The sequence below is a fragment of the Mauremys reevesii genome, linkage group 2 (genome assembly GCF_016161935.1).
Source record: "Mauremys reevesii isolate NIE-2019 linkage group 2, ASM1616193v1, whole genome shotgun sequence".
Lineage (NCBI taxonomy): Eukaryota > Metazoa > Chordata > Testudines > Geoemydidae > Mauremys > Mauremys reevesii.
The window spans coordinates 43,881,383-43,903,351 of NC_052624.1; the positions used below are offsets into that span (position 1 = coordinate 43,881,383).

General features: G+C 48.6%; 1 protein-coding gene across 3 annotated transcripts in view; it reads left to right on the forward strand.

Annotated features, from left to right (window-relative positions):
* LOC120399107 (pituitary tumor-transforming gene 1 protein-interacting protein-like) overlaps positions 1 to 21,969 on the forward strand; it is a 56,598-nt gene that overhangs the window by 10,398 nt on the left and 24,231 nt on the right. For all 3 annotated transcript variants that reach the window (XM_039527008.1, XM_039527009.1, XM_039527010.1), the window contains exons 3-4: positions 5,485 to 5,593; positions 12,903 to 13,011. In XM_039527008.1, coding sequence (XP_039382942.1) covers positions 5,485 to 5,593; positions 12,903 to 13,011 — 218 coding nt within the window. The remainder of the gene's footprint in view (positions 1 to 5,484; positions 5,594 to 12,902; positions 13,012 to 21,969) is intronic.

Below are 21,969 nucleotides of genomic sequence, written 5' to 3' on the forward strand. Positions count from 1 at the left end.
TCCATTGTGAGTTCTCTGCATTTTAGAAATCAGGCCACTTTTATTTAGGTGCCTAAATGTTGACTTCAGGTGCCTTATTTTAGGTACCACATCTGAAAAATTATGGCCTGAGCCCTTAAATCTTGTAACTGAACATTCTGTATTGACTTCTGAAAAGAGAGCTTAATGGCATTCTTTTTGCTGTGGTTATAACATTACTGGTTATGTTATCTGCTGAACACTGTACCTCTTGATAGACCATCTGTAGGATGTCTGGCATTGGATGCAGTCAATAAGAGGCTTCTATTCTTCCTGTTTGTATGCATGCATGGTGGCTTGATGGTGACTGGAACAAGAAGTTCCAAAACAAAAGACGTAATACAAACAAGACTACTTAACATTGCATATTTAAAATCTTTTGCTTGGGTGTATATATATTGCCTCTTTCCTTGTTTTTAAAAAATGCCTAATTTTTTTATTTTTTTCCCCTAGAGATTTGAGAAAAGTGGATTTTTTTTTAAATTGGCTCGTTACCATTTCCCTCATACGTTGTCTTGGCCAGAATTAGTCCTTAAAGTGAAATTGATTTTAGTAATATAAAGACGTAGAAGCAAAAATAAAAAACCCCTAAAAAATAAAGCAAAATGACACTAATAAATTACACACAGCTTTTTAAAACAGCAGTGACTATGCATGCTGTAACTCTAATTATAGAAGATCGCAGAAGCAGCATTTTGTTGCATTCATAAGACTAAGAATTGTTCTACTTTGATGATACTCCATGGGGGATTCTGTGTCAAAAAATTAAATTCTGCAAAATTCTACATATTTTATTTGTCAAAATAATGCAACATAATCATCTGTTTCAGTTGTTTTGGTAATTTATTTAAACTACAATACAGAAAAAAGTTACAATAACTATTCAGCATTTCCTAAACACATGAAACTTAAGTTACAAATACTTCGTAACTAATACCCTACATTCCAGTAATAATCCTGGATTTTCATTTAAATTACATTACAGAATGCCAACCCCCCCAACTGGAACGTCATTTTAAATTGCTCCGACTTAAACACATGAAAGTTACACAGTTTTGCTAATCATTGTCCTGGACCTGGTTGTGTTTGTGTTGGGAAGTGTTTGCTTCCGATTGTCCTGACCTTTTATTGACTGCTTGGTAAATGTTTTATTTGCCCTCAAAGTCTCTCTCTCTTTTTTTTTTTTTTTAAAATGGGTAAGTAAAATAAGTCCTGAGCTGCAATCTAACCCAGTTGTGCCACTTTGGCAGAGGAAAAAGTGTGAAAACACATGAATCATCCTAGCTGAGCCTTTGGCTACACTTGCACTTCAAAGCGCTGCCGCGGCAGCGCTTTGAAGCGCTAAGTGTAGTCAAAGCGCCAGCGCTGGGAGAGAGCTCTCCCAGCGCTGTCCGTACTCCACCTCCCTGTAGGGAATAACGTACAGCGCTGGGAGCCGCACTCCCAGCGCTGGGGCTTTGACCACACTGGCGCTTTGCAGCGCCGCAATTTGCAGCACTGGAGCAGGTGTGTTTTCACACCCTGCTGCAGCGCTGCAAATTTGCAAGTGTAGCCAAGGCCTGATTCCCCTACTGTTATTTATAAGGCTTTACATCATTCTGGCAATGTAGGGGCCTTAAAACTTTTACAGGTTTTGTGCTCCTTGGGGAATTGATTGAGAATGGGAACAGTTAACTAACAATAAGAACATTAACACTGTTACTACACATTTCCGCCTAGGGGAAAGAGCCTTCCTCCTGCATAATTAAAAAGACCTACAGCCCCCTTGCCCAGTAGCAAGTGAGAGGGACAGAGTGTCTGTCACTTATTGGCAGGCACACATGCCCAGCCCTGTCCCCTGACAGCAATGGTCTCCGTGCCCCCCCTCCAGCAGGCACGGGAGCCAAGCTTCCCTCCCCCTGCAGTGATTTGTATCTCTGAGGCTGCTCCAGGCAGGCTGGACTAGAGTGCTGCCTGGGAAGAAGCACCTCTTCTCTGTCTCCCCCCCCCACCCCATTTATTTTGCATTTTTCTGCATGGAGTGCACAAATATGTGGAGAATATGAATTCTGCACCTGAGGATTCTGTCAGGAGTCTAATATTATCTTCATAATGAGTACAGCCTAATGCCACAAGCTCACTTAGACATCATGTAAGATCCGGAGTCTGTACTAACAGATTCCAATGTTAATTTGGGTCCTATAATAATATCAAAATACAGTGCAAACTATTATTATAATTTCTGCCTAAATAGACTAGCAAAATATTTTCAATTTTCAAATGTAGACTGTCATGAATTTGACAAGTGTTTCATAATACTAGTGAAATTTGGTTGTCTTGTAGCTTTCTTTAAAAAAAAAAAATAGTGGTAGTAAGGCAGTTCCTGTTTTGACATCAAGAATAAATCTGCTAAAGAATTTATTTTACCCTGTGCTCTATCACATACCAAATCTTCTGCCCTTGAGGCTGCATGCATTTGTAACAGTTACATAGGCAGTCTCCAGAAAGTGCTAAAGTTAACCTTTCCACACTATTACTTACAGCCAGCAGCAGTTTAGCAGTGGCTCTAATTATCAGTCAAGCTGATATTAGGCTGGCTGTTCTTCATATATTCATACAGTTTATCTTGCATATTATAAGAAATAGTTCAGCCAACACAAACAAGCACCATTTAACATCTTTGTATAAAACTGATCCTGTAAAGATACTCATTTTGGGGAAATTAAAGTATTCTGTTTGTTTAGATCAGGCCTGCACAACATGCGGCCCGCGGAGCCTCACTGTGCAGCCCGCGAGGGGATTCTAAATCCCCCGCACATGGCGCTCTGTGGGCAGCCCAGAACCCTTTGAATCCCGGCCACGGCCGGGAGTCAGAGGGCTCTGGGCTGCCCGCAGCGGCGGGGATTTAAAGGGCTCAGGGCTCCCCGCCGCTGCAGGCAGCCCAGAGCCGTTTGAATCCTGGCATGCGGCCGCTGTTTGCCCCCTCCCCAGACCTCTGCCCCAACTGCCCCCAGGACCCCCACCCCCTATCTAACACCGCTGGTCCTTAGCACCTGATACCCCTCTCCTGGGACTCCTGCCCCTAACTGCCCCCCAGGACTCCACCCCCTATCTAAATGCTCCTTGTCCCCTGATTGCTCCCTCCCAAGACCCCTGCTCCAACTGCCCCGTGGGACCCCCGCCCCTATCTAAGCCTCCCTTCTGCTTGTCCCCAACTGCCCCCTCCTGAGACCCCCAACTTTCCCCAGGACCCCACCCCTACCTGTCCCCTGATAAACCCCTGGGACTCCCATGCCTATCCAACTGCTGCCTGTCCCCTGACTGCCCCCTGAACCTCTGCCCCATCCAACCACCCCTGCTCCCTGTCCCTTGACGGCCCCCTGGAACTCCCTACCCCTTCTCCAACCCCCAGCCCCCTTACCGTGCCACTCAGACCAGCGTGTCTGGCTCCATGCAGCTCCAGACACATTGCTGCCATGCTCCCCCGTGAAGCCCACAGGCCCCAGCACCTGCCTTCCAGATTTGAACACCTCAAAGAATGATAAATGGAGGGCATAACTGCTATTCAGTATTTAATGATCTTGAGAAAGCATGAGAGTTCTGCAGAAGCTGGTATCTGGAATATTGGAGGGAGAGGGACTTAAGGAAGTGGAGATGATAAAGGAGCTGTCTTGAGGATCAGGAGCTTAGGTGGTAACAATATATGGAATTCTGGAGAGTTTTAAGGTGATGGGATTGAGACAGTGAGTCCACTTCTCTTCATCCTAGTTAAGGAGTTAATTAGTAGGAGAACCAAGCTGGTGTGGAGACAGAAAACTAACACATGCTGCTGATCTGGCCCTTTTGTCTGCCAGCAAAGAGAAATTGGTAAATAGGGTATCAGGGTATGGCTACACTTGCAAGTTGCAGTGCTGGTGGAGGCTTTCCAGTGTTGCAATTAGTAAGTGTCCACACCTGCAGGGCATATCCAGTGCTGCAACTCCCTGGCTGCAGTGCTGGCTGTACACCTGGCTCAGCATGGGGAATAAGAATTGCAGTGCTGGTGATCCAGTGCTGGTCATCAAGTGTGGCCACACACCAGCGCTGTTATTGGCCTCCAGGGTATAAGGATGTATCCCAGAATGCTTTTAACTAAATTACTCCCTTTGTTTTGTTATGCAGCCTCTCTTTGTTTTGTTGTGAACTCCCCGTTGCTACCGGAGCTGCTCTACCTGCTCTACCGGAGCTGCTTATGCTGTGATCAGTCTGTATCCTCTTCCTCCCTGCGTGATTCACAGGGGTTGAGTGTTTGCTTTTTGCTTGACCAGCAGCGAGAAAGCGAGTCGGCAGCTGCTTATCTGGTCTGCAGGCTTTTGCAGTTAAAGAATAAGGGGTTGGGTTTGTGCACCGTGCACCTGGAGCTGCTTCAAACACAGCTCCTGTTTGCTGTCATCAATTTGTAACTACTGTCAACAATGAAATGAGAGAACCCCCTGCCTGTCTCATTCACAGGGGTTGAGTGTTTGCTTTGCTTGAGAGAAACGGGGGGAGGGGGCAGAGGGGTAAAGGGAGTATGTTGGATGCAGGCTGTTTGCAGTTAACAGTAAGGGGGTGGGAAAATTTTCTGATTTTGCACAGTGTCGGTTCCAAAAATCCACTCTCTCTTTCCCCCCCCCCCCGTCCCTGTCACACTGCCCCACGCCCCCCTCTTTTGAAAAGCACCTGCCACTTGAATGCTGGGATAGCTGCCCATAATTCATCACTCCCAACAGCGCTGCAAATGTGGCCACACTGCAGCGCTGGTAGCTGTGAGTGTGGCCACACACCAGCGCTGGCCCTGCACAGCTGGACGACCAGCGCTGCAGATTTGTAAGTGTAGCCATACCCTCAGAATGGGCATCTGTGTTTGAAGGTGTTAACAAAAACTGAAGTGGAGTGGCCCAGCTCCCTGGCCTGGCTCTGGCTTCCGGCTTGGCCATAGGGCAGGGCCTCATGCTTTCCCCACTCCCCACCACCACTTTTAGGAAGAATCAGTCTCCCCAGTCTAGTCTCTTGTGGGTTTCATTTACTTTGGTCTCATTTCTGTTGTTGGGTTTAGTGTGTGAGTAGTGGTGTTAGCCTGTGATTTGCAGCAGGTCAGACTAGATGCTCTAGTGATCTATTCTGGCCTTAAATTGTATGACTCTGACTCAAATTGACAGATTACTTAAATATTAGATCATTCAGTACTTGAAGAGTAAGTGCTACACTTATGGGGAGGATATACTCTTTTCATATTTAACACCATTATTTGAAAGTTTTTTTTTTCTAAGTTTAGCCCTAACTACAGAACTGCAACCAGGGCTTCCATAATTCATGTAAGGCTTCATTCTTCAAGATCACAGGACACAGCATTTATACTCAGTTAATTTGAAATTCTGTCAATGGACTGTAGTACTGGGCCCTAGTTTGTAAATAGCTGTCTGACGTTCAGTAGTTGTAATATGTCTTTGTTTCTCTCCTGTGCAGTGCCTTTGGTGTAATAGAAAAAACACTTGTATGGACTATCCTGTGAGAAGTATTCTTCCATCATCTTCACTGTGTTCACTCTACGATGCTCGATGGGGTGTTTGCTGGAGTAGGTACTAATAGTAATTTTAATAAACAGATGTAATTACTTATAATTCAAACTATAGTAAGATAATATTGATTTTTATTCCAGAATTAAGTTGACCATCTTGTAGTACTTATGATTTAGAATATGTTCCACCCAAGGAACATCATCTTAGTGGGATTCACAAATGTACACTGCCTGAGATCCTTAGGAGCAGCTTTTTCAGGTACAGAGTAGGGGCGATCTGCCTTAATAAGCACATCAGCTCCTTGACACTAAGGCCTTGGCTACATTTGCAAATTTGCAGCGCTGCAGCAGGGTGTGAAAACACACCCTCTCCAGCGCTGCAAATTGTGGCGCTGCAAAGCGCCAGTGTGGTCAAAGCCCCAGCGCTGTACGTTATTCCCTATAGGGAGGTGGAGTACGGACAGTGCTGGGAGAGCTCTCTCCCAGCGCTGGTGCTTTGACTACACTTAGCGCTTCAAAGCGCTGCCGCGGCAGCGCTTTGAAGTGCAAGTGTAGCCAAAGCCTTAGAGGGGTGGTTGTTCCAACTCTGCAGGAGCTGAGATGATGTGTGTGCCCTTCTTCACCTTGGGTGAAGGCAGTCAGCATGATAGAAGCATGTTGCTGCTCTACTGGCTGCCTCCTGTGCATGGCATGCACAGACAGCTATGATGGAAGCAGAGAACTGCTACAATACTAGTACTTCATCTGGAATAAATGCAGATGGAAAGTTCAAGAGTGTATGAGAGTGGCTCAGGCTGAGGATGGAGGTGTGTGGGCTGTGGGTGCTGAAGAGATGCAGTTGAGGTTAAAAAGGGACAGGGGAAGCAGCTGATGAGTGGAATGGTATCACTGCTTATTTCCTTTTTACAATTTGTGTTGACAGATTATGCAGTCTAGCAACTTTAATTCACAAATTTAGTTTTTTGTCTGAATAATGTAAGGATTGTGACTCCTATGGTCTGTGTAACTCACATGGCTTGTCATTGTGAGAAGCTGTATGCAGGGCCGGCTCCAGACCCCAGCACACCAAGTGCGCGCTTGGGGCGGCGTGTCGCGGGAGGGCGGCAGGCGGCTCTGGTGGACCTCCCACAGGCATGCCTGTGGGAGGTCCACCGGAGCCGTGGGACCAGCGGACCCTCCGCAGGCACGTCTGCAGGAGGTCCACCGGAGCCGCGGGACTGGCGACCGCCAGAGTGCCCCCCGCGGCGTGCCGCCCTGCTTGGGGCGGCTCAATTCCTAGAGCCGCCCCTGGCTGTATGTTAGGATGTTCTTGAAGCTATACAAAATAGAAGGGAAGTGATGATTCCTGCCATGAATTCACAACCAAAATGGACCACCAAGAATCACATGCATGCATTAGGAGACATCAGGGTGGCTTGATTTAGGTCAGATTTTAATCATGATTTAAATCAGCAAGCAGGAAACAGTGATTTAAGACAGAGGTAGGCAAACTACGGCCGCAAGCTGTTTTAAGCTGGCCTGCAAGCCGCACCATGCAGCTCGGCCACACTCTGGACGGGGTGCTGAGTCCAGGACCGCACCACGTGGCTTAGCCCCTCTCTGGTGTTCCAGCCGGGGTGCAGGTTCGGGGGCTGCACCGCACGGCTCCTGGAAGCCGTGGCATGGCCCTGCTCTGGCTCCTACGTGCTCCAATAGGAGCTGCAGGGGCGGTGTCTGTGGATGGGGCAGCGTGCGGAGCTGCCTGGCTGTGCCTCTGCGTAGGAGCCAGAGAAAGGACATTCCACTGCTTCCGGGAGCCGGTTGAGGTAAGCGCTGCTCAGAGCCTGCACCCCTGAGCCTCTCCCCCTGCCCTATCCCTGATACCCCTCCTGCTCTCCAAACCCCTCGATCCAAGCCCAGAGCATCCTCCTGCACCCCAAACGCCTTATCCCCATCCCCACCCCAGAGCCCACACCCCCAGCCAGAAGCTACACCCCTTCTCACACCCCTATCCCAGCCCTGATCCCTCTCCGGCCCTCTGAACCCCTCGGTCCCAGCCCAGAGCATCCTCCTACACCCCAAACTCCTCATCCCTACCCCAGAGCCCAGACCCTTTCCCACATCCCAACCCCAATTTTGTGGGCATTCATGGTCCACTATACAATTTCTATTCCCCAATGTGGCCCTCAGGCCAAAGAGTTTGCCCACCCCCGATTAAGATATATTTTAATCATGTTTTGCATTTGTACTTTCTAAGTTATTTTCCTAAGGAATAGCTGATTCTCATTGATTGGTAGCCATTAAAACGTGTTGCTTTGCAGGTAAATGTAGCCTGGTGTGTCGACTATATTTTTGCTATGCTTTTTTCTCTGAGGATACACTATATGCAGTAACTCCTCGCTTAATGTTGTAGTTATGTTCCTGAAAAATGCGACTTTCAGCAAAACGATGTTAAGCAAATCTAATTTCCCCGTAAGAATTGAGCATTGCACAACTTTAAACGAGCATGTTCTCCAATTGATCAGCAACATAACAAAACAACGTTAACCGGGACGACTTTAAGTGAGGAGTTAACATATGCATTTATTTAAGCTGTTCTATAACTTAACTTACATTTATTCAGATTCTTAGTTTTAAGATTTTATATCATGTTAGAAAATGATGAATGATGTATTTCTTATTTACTAGATAACTAATTTTTTACTTGCGATTTGTACTAAGCTCAGTTTGGATGGGAATTAAAATTTAATTAAAATGCACATACACAAATTTTAAAATGCTGTTTATTAAATACTACCTTAAATGTGATGGATACATAACAAAACAGTTTAAGAAACTTATCAATACATGTTTTCCCTTTTAAAACTAACTGATTTACTAAAGAAAAGAGGTATTATCTGTAGTTAATTAACTGATTGGTTTTTGATTACCATGTCCTTCAAGATTTTAGAACTAGTAGATCTTATCTATCAAAAGCTGGTTTAGCAATTCAACAAATTGTGGTTCCAGGTGCTTAGCTTAGCCATTTCAGTGGGAGGTCCAGGGGAGGATATCTCTGGCCTGGCTGGAGCTGCTCCAGCGGGCCCGGGGGGAGAGCAGTGTGGCCAGAAGCGGAGAGACTCTGGCCCTGCCTCTTCCCGTCTGTCTCTGCTGGCTGTGCTGCCTCTCCTTGCTCCCTCTGTTGCGGGAGGGGCTGTGTCCCACCTCTTCCTCTCTATACCCGTTCATAAGCTGATCCCCCTTCTCTGGTGCGTCCCTTTTTTTACTAAAAAAATTCAGCTTATGAACGAGTATATATGGTAATTTGAACTTGTTTGTCAGTTCTCAGAAAACTCATTCTGTAGTCAGTGAGTATTTGCTGTAAGTTTGGGGAGGATATACATTTTCATACAAAACAAAGAGGTTGACTCCCTGCTGTCAGTGCAAAATGGAGGTCATGCTTAACTGTTGAGATGGACCAATATCTCCATAATTATTGAAGTGTGCCAGTCAGAAGCATTAAGATTGCATCTTGATTTCTTCTTTGATGGGCCTTTTTCCTACAACTCAGCAAAAACATCAATTTTAGATTTAAAAAACCCCAAAACCACAAAGTTAGTGAATTATTTAAGAGTCAGGTGAAAATTAGTCATAGTAAGGGGAGATATGTCATCAAGAAAGATATTGCAGGATTTGGGGAGGGGACAAAACAGAGAATGGGAAGCAAGAATGATCAGGGCCATGGAAAAACTCTCATATGGAGAGATACTGAAAAGAATGGGGTTGTGAGACATAAGAGGGAATATGAAGAAAAAAATCTAAAATAATGAATCCTAGAATATCAGGGTTGGAAGGGACCTCAGAAGCTCATCTAGTCCAACCCCCTGCTCAAAGCAGGACCTAATTCCCCAACTAAATCATCTCAGCCAAGGCTTTGTCAAGCCTGACCTTAAACTCCTAAGAAAGGAGATTCCACCACCTCCCTAGGTAACACATTCCAGTGCTTCATCACCCTCCTAGTGAAAAAGTTTTTCCTAATATCCATTCTAAACCTCCCCCACTGCAACTTGAGACCATTACTCCTTGTTCTGTCATCTGCTACCACTGAGAACAGTCTAGATGCATCCTCTTCGGAACCCCCTTTCAGATAGTTGAAAGCAGCTATCAAATCCACCTCTCATTCTTCTCTTCTGCAGACTAAATAATCCCAGTTCCCTCAGCGTCTCCTTGTAAATCGTGTGCTCCAGCCCCCTAATAATTTTTGTTGCACTCCACTGGACTCTTTGCAGTTTTCCCACATCCTTCTTGTAGTGTGGGGCCCAAAACTGAACACATTACTCTGGATGAGGCCTCACCAATGCCAAATAGAGGGGAATGATCACATCCCTCGATCTGCTGACAATGCTTCTACCTATGCAGCCCAAAATACCGTTAGCCTTCTTGGCAACAAGGCCACACAGTTAACTCATATCCAGCTTCTCATCCACTGTAACCCGTAGGTCCTTTTCTGCAGAACTGCTTCCTAGCCTTTCGGTCCCTAGTCTGTAGCAGTGCATGGGATTCTTCCTTCCTAAGTGCAGGACTCTGCACTTGTTCTTGTTGAACCTCATCAGATTTCTTTTGGTTCAATCCTCCAATTTGTCTAGGTCCCTTTGTATCCATCCTTACCCTCCAGCATGTCTATCACTTCTCCCAGTTTAGTGTCATCTGCAAACTTGCTGAGGGTGCAGTCCACGCCATCCTCCAGATCATTAATGAAGATATTGAACAAAACTGACCCATGGGGCACTCTGCCTGATACCAGCTGCCAGCTAGACATGGAGCTATTGATCACTACGTCTTGAGCATGATGATCTAGCCAGCTTTCTTTCCACCTGATATTATAGTTCAGAGGTGGGCAAACTATGGCCCGCAGGCCACATTCAGCCCATGGGACCCTTCTGCCTGGCCCTTGAGCTCCTGGCCCAGGAGGCTACCCTCAGCCCCTCCCCTGCTGTTCCCCCTCCCCCGCAGCTTCAGCTTGCTCTGCCGCTGGCGCAGTGCTCTGGGGGGGTGGGTCTGCGAGCTTCCTGGGCAGTGCAGCTGCGGAGCCCAGCCTGACCTGGTGCTCTGTGCTGCGTGGTGGCAACGGCCTGGCTGGCTCCAGCCGGGTGGCACGGCTGTAGCACCACAAGCCACCAGTGCTCCAGGCAGCACGGTAAGGGGGCAGGGAGCAGGGGTGTTGAATAGAAGGCAGAAGAGTTCAGGGGAGTGGTCAGGGGGCGGGGGTGTGGATAGGGGTTGGCGTGGTCAGAGGGTGGGGAACAAGGGGGTTGAATGGAGGCAGGGGTCCTGGGGGAGGCCGTCAGGAATGAGAGGAGGGGTTGGATGGGGCAGTGGGGGGGGCGGGCAGGGGTTCTGGCGGCGGTCAGGGGACAGGGAGCAGGGGGATGGATGGGGCAGGGGTTGTCAGGGAATGGGGGGGGTAGGGGGCTGAATGGGGCAGGAGCCCCGGGGGGGAGGGGCAGATAGGAGTGGGGGCTGGGCTAAGACCCCCTCCCCTAACCGCCCTCCATACAATTTCCGAAACCCGATGCAGCCCTCAGGCCATTGCCCGCCCTGTTATATAGTCCATTCATCCAGCCCATACTTCTTTAACTTGCTGGCAAGAATACTGTGGGAGACCATATCAAAAGCTTTGCTAAAGTCAAGAAATAACATGTCCACTGCTTTTCCCTCATCCACAAAGCCAGTTATCATAGAAGGCAAGTAGGTTAGTCAGGCATGACTTGCCCTTGGTGAATCCATGCTGACAGTTCCTGATTGCTTTCCTTGCTTTATGAATGGCATAAAGTAGGTAGATCAGGAACTTTACTTCTCCTGTCCATAATTCAAAAAGAGGATATTTAATGAAACTGAAGGATGAGAAATTCAAAACTCACAAAAGGAAATAATTTACATGCAACCTGTAATTAGACTGTGGAACTCGTTTCCACAGAAAGTCACTGAGGCTAAGAATTTAGCAAATTCAGAAAGGATTGAATGTTTATATGTATATCCAGAGTTGTGATTAATTATTATAAATTTTTTTGACAGGCTATTGAATCTCATGGTTCAGGGCAAGCAAATCTCTAATTGTTAGAGACCAGAATAAGATCTAATGGGGGACATATTACCCCACATCTACCACTGCAAGGGTCTTAAACCTTCCTCTGAAGCATCTGGTACTGGCCACTGTTGGTGCCGGATTAGATGAGGTGTGACAATGTCTGATCCAGTATGGCAATTCCCATGTTACTACAAATCTCTACTTTCTGTAGCAGGAGTCGTTCCTTTTTAAGATCCCTTCACAGGTGCCTCAACGCGGATTAAATCTTGCAGTGGAATGTCAAACTAAGGAATACATTTGAGAATGTAATGTCTTAAAATTTTTTTCATGGTTCTACATAATGTTACGGAACTCTTTCATTTAATGCCATAATAACAAATCCATCATTGTAAACTTCTGGCCTTTTGATGTGAAGGAATAGAGTGAACACATCTGTGAGCTGTATTGGAGATCTGTTGCAGCAAGCAGTTGTGGTGAGGAAAGGGGATAAAATAAGGGATGAGATCTGGGAGAGTTGAGAACACTTTAAAAAACAAAACAAAAAACAAACAAAAAAACCCCTGGCTTCTCTAACACCTGTTCTCCCTTTCATCTCTAAGCTCATTGAATGCACAGTCCACAACTACTGTCTAGTGTTCCTCTCCTCCAATTCCATTCCTAATCCTCTCCAATCCATTTTTTGTCTCTTGCATTTCACTGAAGCAGCTTTCATGAAAGCTTCTGATGACCTCTTCCCTGGCCAAAACTCAAAACATATGAATGAGGCCAGGATTTAACCGTGCAAGTTGTTGACTCTAATGGTTCATAGCTTAATAAAAAAAAAAATCTATGCTCTATACAGATCTCCCAGATATTTTCAGTGGTTGTAAATTGCCCAGTTATGCAAAAACACCTTATAAAACACGCTCTGTAACTGAGAAAATCATAGTGCATGAAGAAAAATTGGGGGAGAACGTCCATTGCCATGTCAAAATCTGAGATGAGGATGTATTTTTATATACAAGAGTAGAATGGACAGTTTAAAAGGAGAGGGCTAACAAAGGGATTAAAAAACCGTCTGATCTCATTAATCTGGTGAATATTTTTTTTTCAGTGAGTGAACTGTACAAGGCGTTGCTTTAGCAGCTATTCTACTAAAACTCCCTTAAGAGTACTGCATAAAGAAACCAAAGATGAAATTGAGAATGACTAAAATGTTCATCAGAGGAAGCGGGGAGAAGACAAATGACCACTGCTCAAGTCTTACAAGTTGTTTAATTTTATATATATATATATATATATATATATATACACACACGCACGTATATATTTATTTTACAGTGAACTTTGAAGCCTTCATCATTGCCATAGCTGTAATAGGAGGACTCATCCTGCTGTCCATTGCTGTCTGTTGCTGTTACTGCTGCTACTGCAGAAGGCGTTCTAGGGGGTAAATATATTTTTCTTTTATTAGCTTTGTTGGCCCTACAATGCATAATTTCCAATAGTTCTACTAGAAATTTAATTTGGAAGTAAAACAAATTTGTTATTTTTTGGTTAAGAGATGTAAACATATTTTTTTACCCCACTCTGGTATTCTTTAATGACATTTTCCTGGTAAGAAAGTAAAATGAAAAAAGTGTGTACACACTCTCTATATATTTTAAAAATAATATGTATGGTGTGTCTAAAACTTAGCAATCATCTTAACAGGAATTTTTTCCAAAGATTGATGTAAAATTAATTTAAAAAAAAAAGCTTTACTATTTAATTATACAAAATGTGGCATGTAATTATTAGAGAAGGCAGTTGAATCAAAGTACATTAGATGACAAATTAAATTAGCTCTGCATTTACACTTTGAGTTAATATTCATTCTGCACTGAAACAGATTCATGGTAGCAGCTAAAGTATCCATTGAGGACAGGCTGTGGTTACAAGATCATAGCATGAAAAGGTGGTCCAACCATCTACTGAGGGGAAGGACTGTTCTTCTTTGAGTGCTTGCTCAAATCCATTCCATGTAGGTGTGCGCGCGCCGCGTGCACGTTCGTCGGAAGACTTTTACCCTAGCAACTCAGTGGGTCGGTTGGGTGCCCCCTGGAGTGGCGCCACCATGGCCGCGGATATATACCCCAGCCGACCCACCCACTTCTCAGTTCCTTCTTACCGCCCGTGTCGGTCGTTGGAACTGTGGAGTGCAGCTTAGCTGACCTTCACCTCCCTAGCGTTCTCATAGTTTTCTTGTATATAGTTCAAATCAGTTTTAAAAGTTAATTAGTAGTTATTTCTGTAGTTGTTATATTAGAGTTAGTACGTTTAGTCGGGTTCGGGGCTCTTAGGCCCTCCCCGCACCGGAGCCGGCGCTCATGCCCGGTTCCCTGGGATTCAAGCTGTGTTCGGCTTGCCATCGCCCGATGCCTACAGGAGAGCCGCATGACTCCTGTCTAAAGTACCTCGGGGAGTCGCACTTATCCTCTAAGTGCGCAATCTGCAAGTCTTTCAAGCCTCGAACAAAGGAGAGGGACATTAGACTGAAACAGCTCTTAATGGAGGCGGTTCTAACCCCTCCATCTTCAGCACCGAGTGCACCGTCGACGGACGCGAAGAGCTCGTTTTCAGCACCGGCCTGCATCGGTGCACCTGCTCCTCGGCACCGAACCTCATCAGTGCCTAAGTCAGGCTGGAGACGCTCGCTATCCCCTAGAGCGAAGTCTGCTAAGACCCCTGCCGCCCCGGCACCGCCCGCGGTGCGGCACGAGGGCACGGCTCTACCGCACCGCGTGGTACCTGCAGCCACCGTACCACCGCCCGAGCCGTTGCCGTCAACTCCGGCTCCCCAGGGACCGTTGAGTCCGGCTCCTGTCTCCCCGGCACCTGCCGTGGTTGAGTTGATGGTGCCTTCTACGCCAGAGGTCTGCGAGGTGGCTAAGGATCTGATAGCGCTCTCAGATGCGGCACCGCCGCTGGCACAGCCGGTGCGGGCTGTCCAATCGATGGGGAAGCTGGCGCTGATCCATCCTATCTCCTCCAGCGCCCGGCACCGCTCCCAGTCATGGTCCCGTCGGCGTTCCAGGTCCCGGCACCGTTCTCGCTCCTCCCGCCGTTCACAGTCCCGGCACCGCTCCTCGGCACGGCGCCGGTCGGACTCACGGCACCGCTCAAGATCCCAGTTGCCATCATACTTCTTTCGGCACCAGTCCCGGCACCGCTCGTCTAGGAGCCGCTCCAGGCGCCGATACACCAGGTCCAGGTTGACCTCCCGGCACCGAGCCGGTCGCAGGTCCCGGTCCCGTTCTCGGCACCGCAGCTTCTCCCGGCACCGTTCCCCGGTGCGGAAAAGTACCAGGTCGGTGGGAACGTCGGCTGAAGGCCTATCCGCCCCACCATGGCCGTCCAGGCATCCCTCGGCTTCCTCGCATATGGGAAGCTACTATTCCCAAGACCAGGAGGCAGACATACCGGAGGGCCTGTTTCAGGAACCGCAGCCTGAGACTCAGAGTGGGCAACAGTGGCCCTTTTGGACACCTTGGGCATACCAGCAGGCCCAAGGTGCTCCTCTTGCTCCATCGCGGACCGTCGAGCCCCCGAGGCCACAATTAGTCGCCCTCCACCTGTGGGCGGAGACTCCCAATTACTACCTTCAGTCGCCTCCCCAGTGCCTCCTGAACAGGAGCCTCAGCTCGAGGAGCAGATGCCGGATGTCCTGGCCCCCGGGGTATCGTCTTCCTCTTCGCCTGACGAGGCAGTGGCAGGCGCGTCATCCTCCAGGCCACCCCCAGTTGACCTTGCCTCCCATCAGGACCTCCTTAGGCGTATAGCCCTAAATCTCAACTTACAGATAGAGGAGGTCCCAGAGGTCGAGGACCCTGTGTGCAGCATCTTGGCGGTGGACACACCCATGAGAGTGGCCCTGCCATTTATTAAGACGATCCAGGCCAAGGCAGATACCCTTTGGCAATCACCTGCATCGATTCCACCGACGGCTAAGGGGGTCGAGCGGGAAATATATGGTGCCATCCAGGGGGTCTGAGTACCTTTACATGCACCCTCCTCCTTAGTCGTCCAGTCGGTGAATGACAGAGCGCCATGGTCAACCGGCCCCGGCGCCGAAATCCAAAGAGTCCAGACGGATGGACCTCCTGGGCCGTAAAGTCTACTCAGCAGGCGCTTTGCAACTCCGAGTTGCCAATCAACATGCGCTACTTAGTCGGTATGACGATAATACCTGGACAGAGATGGCGAAGTTCCGAGAGTTGCTTCCTCCAGACTCTCGCCAGGAGTACAAGGCCTTCCTGGAAGAAGGAAAGAAGGTGGCTAGAACATCATTGCAGACCTCCCTAGATGCGGCTGACTCCGCAGCCCGAACCTTGGCAGCAGGAGTTACCATGAGACGCATCTCCTGGTTGCAGGCCTCAACCCTTCCACCTGAACTCCAGTACACCATCCAAGACTTGCCCTTTGATAGCAAAGACTTATTTTCGGAAAAGACTGACTCTAGGCTTCAGAGCCTAAAGGACAATCGGGTTACTATGCGTAACCTCGGCATGCATACCCCTGTAACCCAGCGCCGCACTTACCGCCCTCAACGCTTCCGTCCCTACTCTGTCCCTAGACGTGGACAAGACTTTGGCAGAGGCCGGGGACGAGGAGGCCGCAGGCGCTATTCTGGACCTCAATCAGGCCAAACTCGCGGCGCCTCTAAACCGCAGCCGGACCCGAAGACGTCCTTTTGAAGGCACGCCCGGGGGCAGCATACCTTTCCCAATTTCGGATCCTTCCCTCCTGTTTTCCAACCGCCTCTCTCATTTTTTCCCTGCATGGTCCCGCTTGACATCAGATATCTGGGTCCTGCGCACGGTGAAGCACGGATACCACCTCCAGTTTGCTTCTACCCCGCCTTACCGCCCTCCCTCCCAGTCCCTCTTCAGGGACCCCTCTCACGAGCAACTCCTCTTGCAAGAGGTACGCACGCTCCTCAGCGTCGGAGCGGTGGAGGAGGTACCGAAGAAAGATTGGGGCAGAGGGTTTTACTCCCGTTACTTCCTGATCCCGAAGTCAAAAGGAGGTCTCAGACCCATTCTAGACCTACGTGGCCTCAACAAATTCCTGTTGAAATTAAAGTTTCGGATGGTCTCCCTAGGGACCATCATTCCTTCCTTGGACCCCGGGGACTGGTATGCTGCCCTCGACATGAAAGACGCTTACTTTCATATTTCCATATTCCCTCCTCACAGGCAATTCCTCCGCTTTATCGTGCGCGGACGACACTTCCAGTTTGCGGTCCTTCCCTTTGGCCTCTTTACAGCACCTCGAGTGTTCACGAAGTGCATGGCAGTAGTAGCCGCCCACCTCCGGCGCCAAGGTCTCCACGTGTTCCCCTACCTCAACGACTGGCTCCTGAAAGGGGCTTCCAGGGAACAGGTCAAGGACCATGTGCAAGTGGCACAGGCCCTGTTCACGAGCCTCGGCCTGCTACTCAATGTGGACAAATCCACCCTTGTTCCCACGCAGAGGCTGGACTTTATAGGCGCGACCTTGGATTCCACTCTGGCCAAGGCCTGTCTGCCTCAACCAAGGTTCCTGGCGTTGATGACCATCATCCGCAACCTTCAGGCCTTCCCCACGACCTCAGTCCGCACGACTCTCGCTCTGCTAGGGCACATGGTGGCGTGTACGCCAGGCTCCGGCTCCACCCTCTTCAGTTGTGGCTCCACTCAGTGTACCGTCCGGTCAGAGACTCAATAGACACCTTGGTCACCGTGCCACCGAAGGTGCTGCAGTCCCTCGATTGGTTGCTGAGCCCCTCCGTGGTGTGTGCAGGGTTGCCCTTTCACCCGCCCCAACCCACACTGTCCCTAACGACAGACGCATCTTCTCTAGGCTGGGGAGCTCACCTGGGCCAGCTGCGCACGCAGGGCCTCTGGTCATCAGAAGAGCTCTCCCTCCACATAAACGTCCGGGAACTCAGAGCAGTCCGCCTAGCATGCCAGGCGTTCGTCAGGCTTCTGTCCGGCCGTTGTGTTGTCCGTGAAGACGGAGACACAACGGCCATGTACTACATGAACAAACAGGGCGGGGCCCGCTCTTCTCCTTTGCCGAGAAGCCATCCAGTTATGGGACTTCTGCATAGCACATGCGATCGACCTGGTGGCATCCTTTCTCCCGGGAGTTCGGAACACTCTCTCGCGGATCGCTTGAGCAGATCCTTCCTGTGCCACGAGTGGTCCATAAGACCAGACATTATCCACACCATTTTCCGCAAGTGGGGCTTTCCCCAGGTGGACCTCTTCGCGACACGTGTGAACAGGAAGTGTCAAACGTTCTGCTCGTTCCGGGGGCACTCCCCAGGGTCGATCTCGGATGCAATTCTCATTCCTTGGAATCTCCAACTGTGCTATGCGTTTCCCCCTAGTCCACAGGGTTCTGTTGAAGCTCCGACAGGACAGGGCTCATCTGATCCTGATTGCTCCAGTGTGGCCCAGGCAGCCCTGGTACACCACACTGGTCAGCCTCTCTGTGTCCCCGCCAATCACCCTTCCCCTCTGCCCGGACCTCATAACTCAGGATCACAGCAGTCTCCACCATCTGGACCTTCAGGCTCTCCACCTCATGGCGTGGCTCCTGCGTGGCTAGACGCCTCAGAGCTCCGCTGCTCTGCACCTGTGCAACGCGTCCTGCTCAGCAGTAGGAAGCCTTCCACTTGCTCCGCATACCTAGCCAAGTGGAAGCGTTTCTTGCTATGGTGTGTCTCACGGGCCCTTGCGCCCACGGCGGCCCCCGTGCCAGTCATCCTGGACTACCTATGGCACCTTAAACAGCAGGGCCTAGCCGTATCCTCCCTGAAGGTCCACTTAGCGGCCATATCTGCTTTTCATCCTGGCGAAGGAGGGCACTCGGTGTTTTCTCACCCGGTGGTCGCTAGGTTCCGTAAGGGACTGGAGCATCTCTACCCTCAGATCTGTCACCCCACCCCTACCTGGGACTTGAACCTGGTACTCAACAGGCTCATGGGTCTGCCCTTTGAGCCGATGGCTACCTGTTCCCTCTTAAACCTGTCATGGAAGACAGTTTTTCTGGTAGCCATTACTTCGGCTCGAAGGGTTTCTGAGATTTGGGCCCTCGCGATAGACCCTCCGTACACTGTCTTTTACAAGGACAAAGTTCAATTGCGCCCCCATCCCGCTTTTCTCCCTAAGGTGGTCTCGGCCTTCCACACCAGTCAGGACATCTTCCTCCCGGTTTTCTACCCCAAACCTCATTCATCTCCACGGGAGCAGCAACTCCACTCCCTAGATGTCCGCAGGGTGCTTGCATTCTACATTGACCGCACAAGGCCCTTTCGTAAGTCCCCCCCAACTCTTTGTGGCCATAGCGGACCGCATGAAAGGCCTTCCCATCTCCACTCAAAGGATCTCCTCGTGGCTAACAGCATGCATCCGCGTGTGCTATGACTTGGCCCATGTTCCAGCGGGCCACCTCACGGCCCATTCTACCAGGGCTCAGGCTTCTTCAGCAGCCTTTCTGGCACACGTACCGGTCCAAGAAATATGCCGTGCAGCGACCTGGTCATCGGTCCATACATTTGCTTCGCACTACGCTCTGGTGCAGCAGTCTAGAGACGATGCAGCCTTCGGCTCGGCAGTTTTGCATTCCGCCACGTCTCACTCCGACCCCACCGCCTAGGTAAGGCTTGGGAATCACCTACATGGAATGGATATGAGCAAGCACTCGAAGAAGAAAAGACGGTTACTCACCATTGTAACTGTTGTTCTTCGAGATGTGTTGCTCATATCCATTCCACACCCACCCTCCTTCCCCACTGTCGGAGTAGCCGGCAAGAAGGAACTGAGGAGTGGGTGGGTCGGCTGGGGTATATAACAGCCGCCATAGCGGCGCCACTCCAGGGGGCGCCAGCCGGCCCACTGAGTTGCTAGGGTAAAAGTCTTCCGACGAATGTGCACGCGGCGCGCGCACACCTACATGGAATGGATATGAGCAACACATCTCGAAGAACAACAGTTACAACGGTGAGTAACCGTCTTTTCCTGCCTCTGGGACCACCCAACAGAAGACTGTACATTGGTTCCAAGTTGTGAGTCTAGCAGTGCCAGGACTCCATTTGTGCTAAAATCATCTTTATGAGAAACAGGACACAAATACTAAAGTTCCTGTCAGTGTGAGACTTTCTTGGTTCTGAGGGCTTCCCTGCCAAAGAATGCATCTCTTTGTAAACAGGCAGTCACTGTTACTCAGGTACATGGAATCTCTTCAGTTCTGAAGAGTCTCGGTCCTGATCAGGCACCAAAGAAGCCTGCATTTGAGCATGAAGCTATCAGTATGGGACCAATTTCAAGTGGCACTTCATTTTGAGGAATTGTCAGTACCACTCTCAGCTGTGGTCCAAAACAAGGGCAAGAAAAGCATGTTGAGGAGCTTTCCAGGATATGTCTACACTACAGTTGGGAGCAAAACTCCCAGCCCAGATAGACTCTCACTAGCAGGCTAAAAGTAACTGTGGATGTTGTGGAATCAGTGGAGGCTTAGAATAATCATCTGAGTTCAAAGTAGCAACTGTTAGTCTGTATCTGCAAAAATAACAGGAGTATTTGTGGCACCTTAGAGACTAACAAAGTAGCCCATGAAAGCTTATGCTCAAATAAATTTGTTAGTCTCTAAGGTGCCACAAGTGCTCCTGTTCTTTTGAGTTCAGGTTCACTCTACCTGCTGGGTCTAAGCTAGCCCGAGCCTCCACCAGTGCAGCATTGTCACACAGATATCATTAGTGTGGTAATGCGAGTCCTGAGAGCACAAAGATGCAAAGTAAGTCAATCTAAGATATGTCAGTTTCAGCTACGCTATTCTCATAGCTGAAGTTGCTTATCTTAAATCGATTTCTCTTCCCCTCCCTCCCGCCCCGCCCGTGTAGACAAGACCTATGATAAGCTTAACCGAGAACTTTCCTTGAGAGTGGTTCAAAGCAGGAACATACTCTTAAATTCCAATGCTGTCCAATAATAAATACTGTACATTCCAAGTCCTAGAGAGGGATGTCATAGCTGTTTGGGAATCTATATATTTGGAACAGAAACGTGAGTTGGGACTATTATGTAGTCCCTCCTAGCCTCTCTGATAAACCAGTTTTACAAAAGGCTGTGCAAGATTAGAGCTACGTCTACACTACCCGCCGTATCGGCGGGTAGCGATCGATTTTTCAGGGATCGATATATCGCGTCTCATCTAGACGCGATATATCGATCCCCGAACGCGCTTCTATCGATTCCGGAACTCCACCGCCCCAAACGGCGGTGGCGGCGTCGATATGGAGAGCCCCGGACATCGATCCCGCGCCGTGAGGACGGGTAAGTTATCGATATAAGATACTTCGACTTCAGCTACGTTATTCACGTAGCTGAAGTTGCGTATCTTATATCGATTTTTCCCCTTAGTGTAGACCAGCCCTTAGAGGCTTCTGTTGTATCACATATTTCAGCCGCAGTGAGTTCATTCTGAAGTTATTGCAAAGACAGCGGATATTTAAACAGATGCTGTCACTTTTGAAATCTGGTCAGGATCACAAAAGGTCAATTTATTGATTTATCCCCAAGTTAATCTTCTGCGATTAAAAAAAAAAAGTTTACTTTCTTGTATTTGTTTTTCTCTTCCCCCTTTCTACGAGAGAGGCCCACACAAATGTGGGAAACAGAAATTGACTGTCTGTACATGGTGCGCGCAAAAAAAAAAATGCTGAGCCAGCAAGTCTGAGCCTTGGTCAGCAGACTTGGGCTTGCGCTACATGGCTAAAAGTAGCTGTGCAGATGTTCAGGCTTAGAGCCTAAGCTATAGCGCAAGACCTGTGAGCCCAAGTCAGTTGACCCATGTTCTGAGACTTGCTGCGGTGCAGGGATTTTTTTTGACTGTGTAAGATTGTACCCAAAACATACACATTTTAAAAACACCTCCGCTGTAATCACTTTTGGTATTCTTGGATGATACTTGTAACAATAGTAAGGTTTTAAAACAACTATATGGAAATGTGACTTGACAGTTGATTGTGGCCTTTAATGAACTGCTGAATTCAGACTGCCCCTTTTGATCTATGTATGGCACATCATACGTACAACATACATATGTATTATATGTATGTATGGCATAACATCTATGTTGTGACTTGCTGTGATTATCCTGTCCTAGCCACTGGATGTCACTGTTGCACTGCTTAAGTGCTGATGTAAGTGCACATATATGGTACTGTTAGTCTTCGCAGCTCAACCAACACATGTTGAGACTTTATGAATATTTCTGATTAACACCTCTCCAGATCATGCATTCAGTTTTGGGAGATAATTAATACGTGGAGAAATGTGACAGAAGTATACATTTACTAATTCTTTGTTTAAAGGAGTTG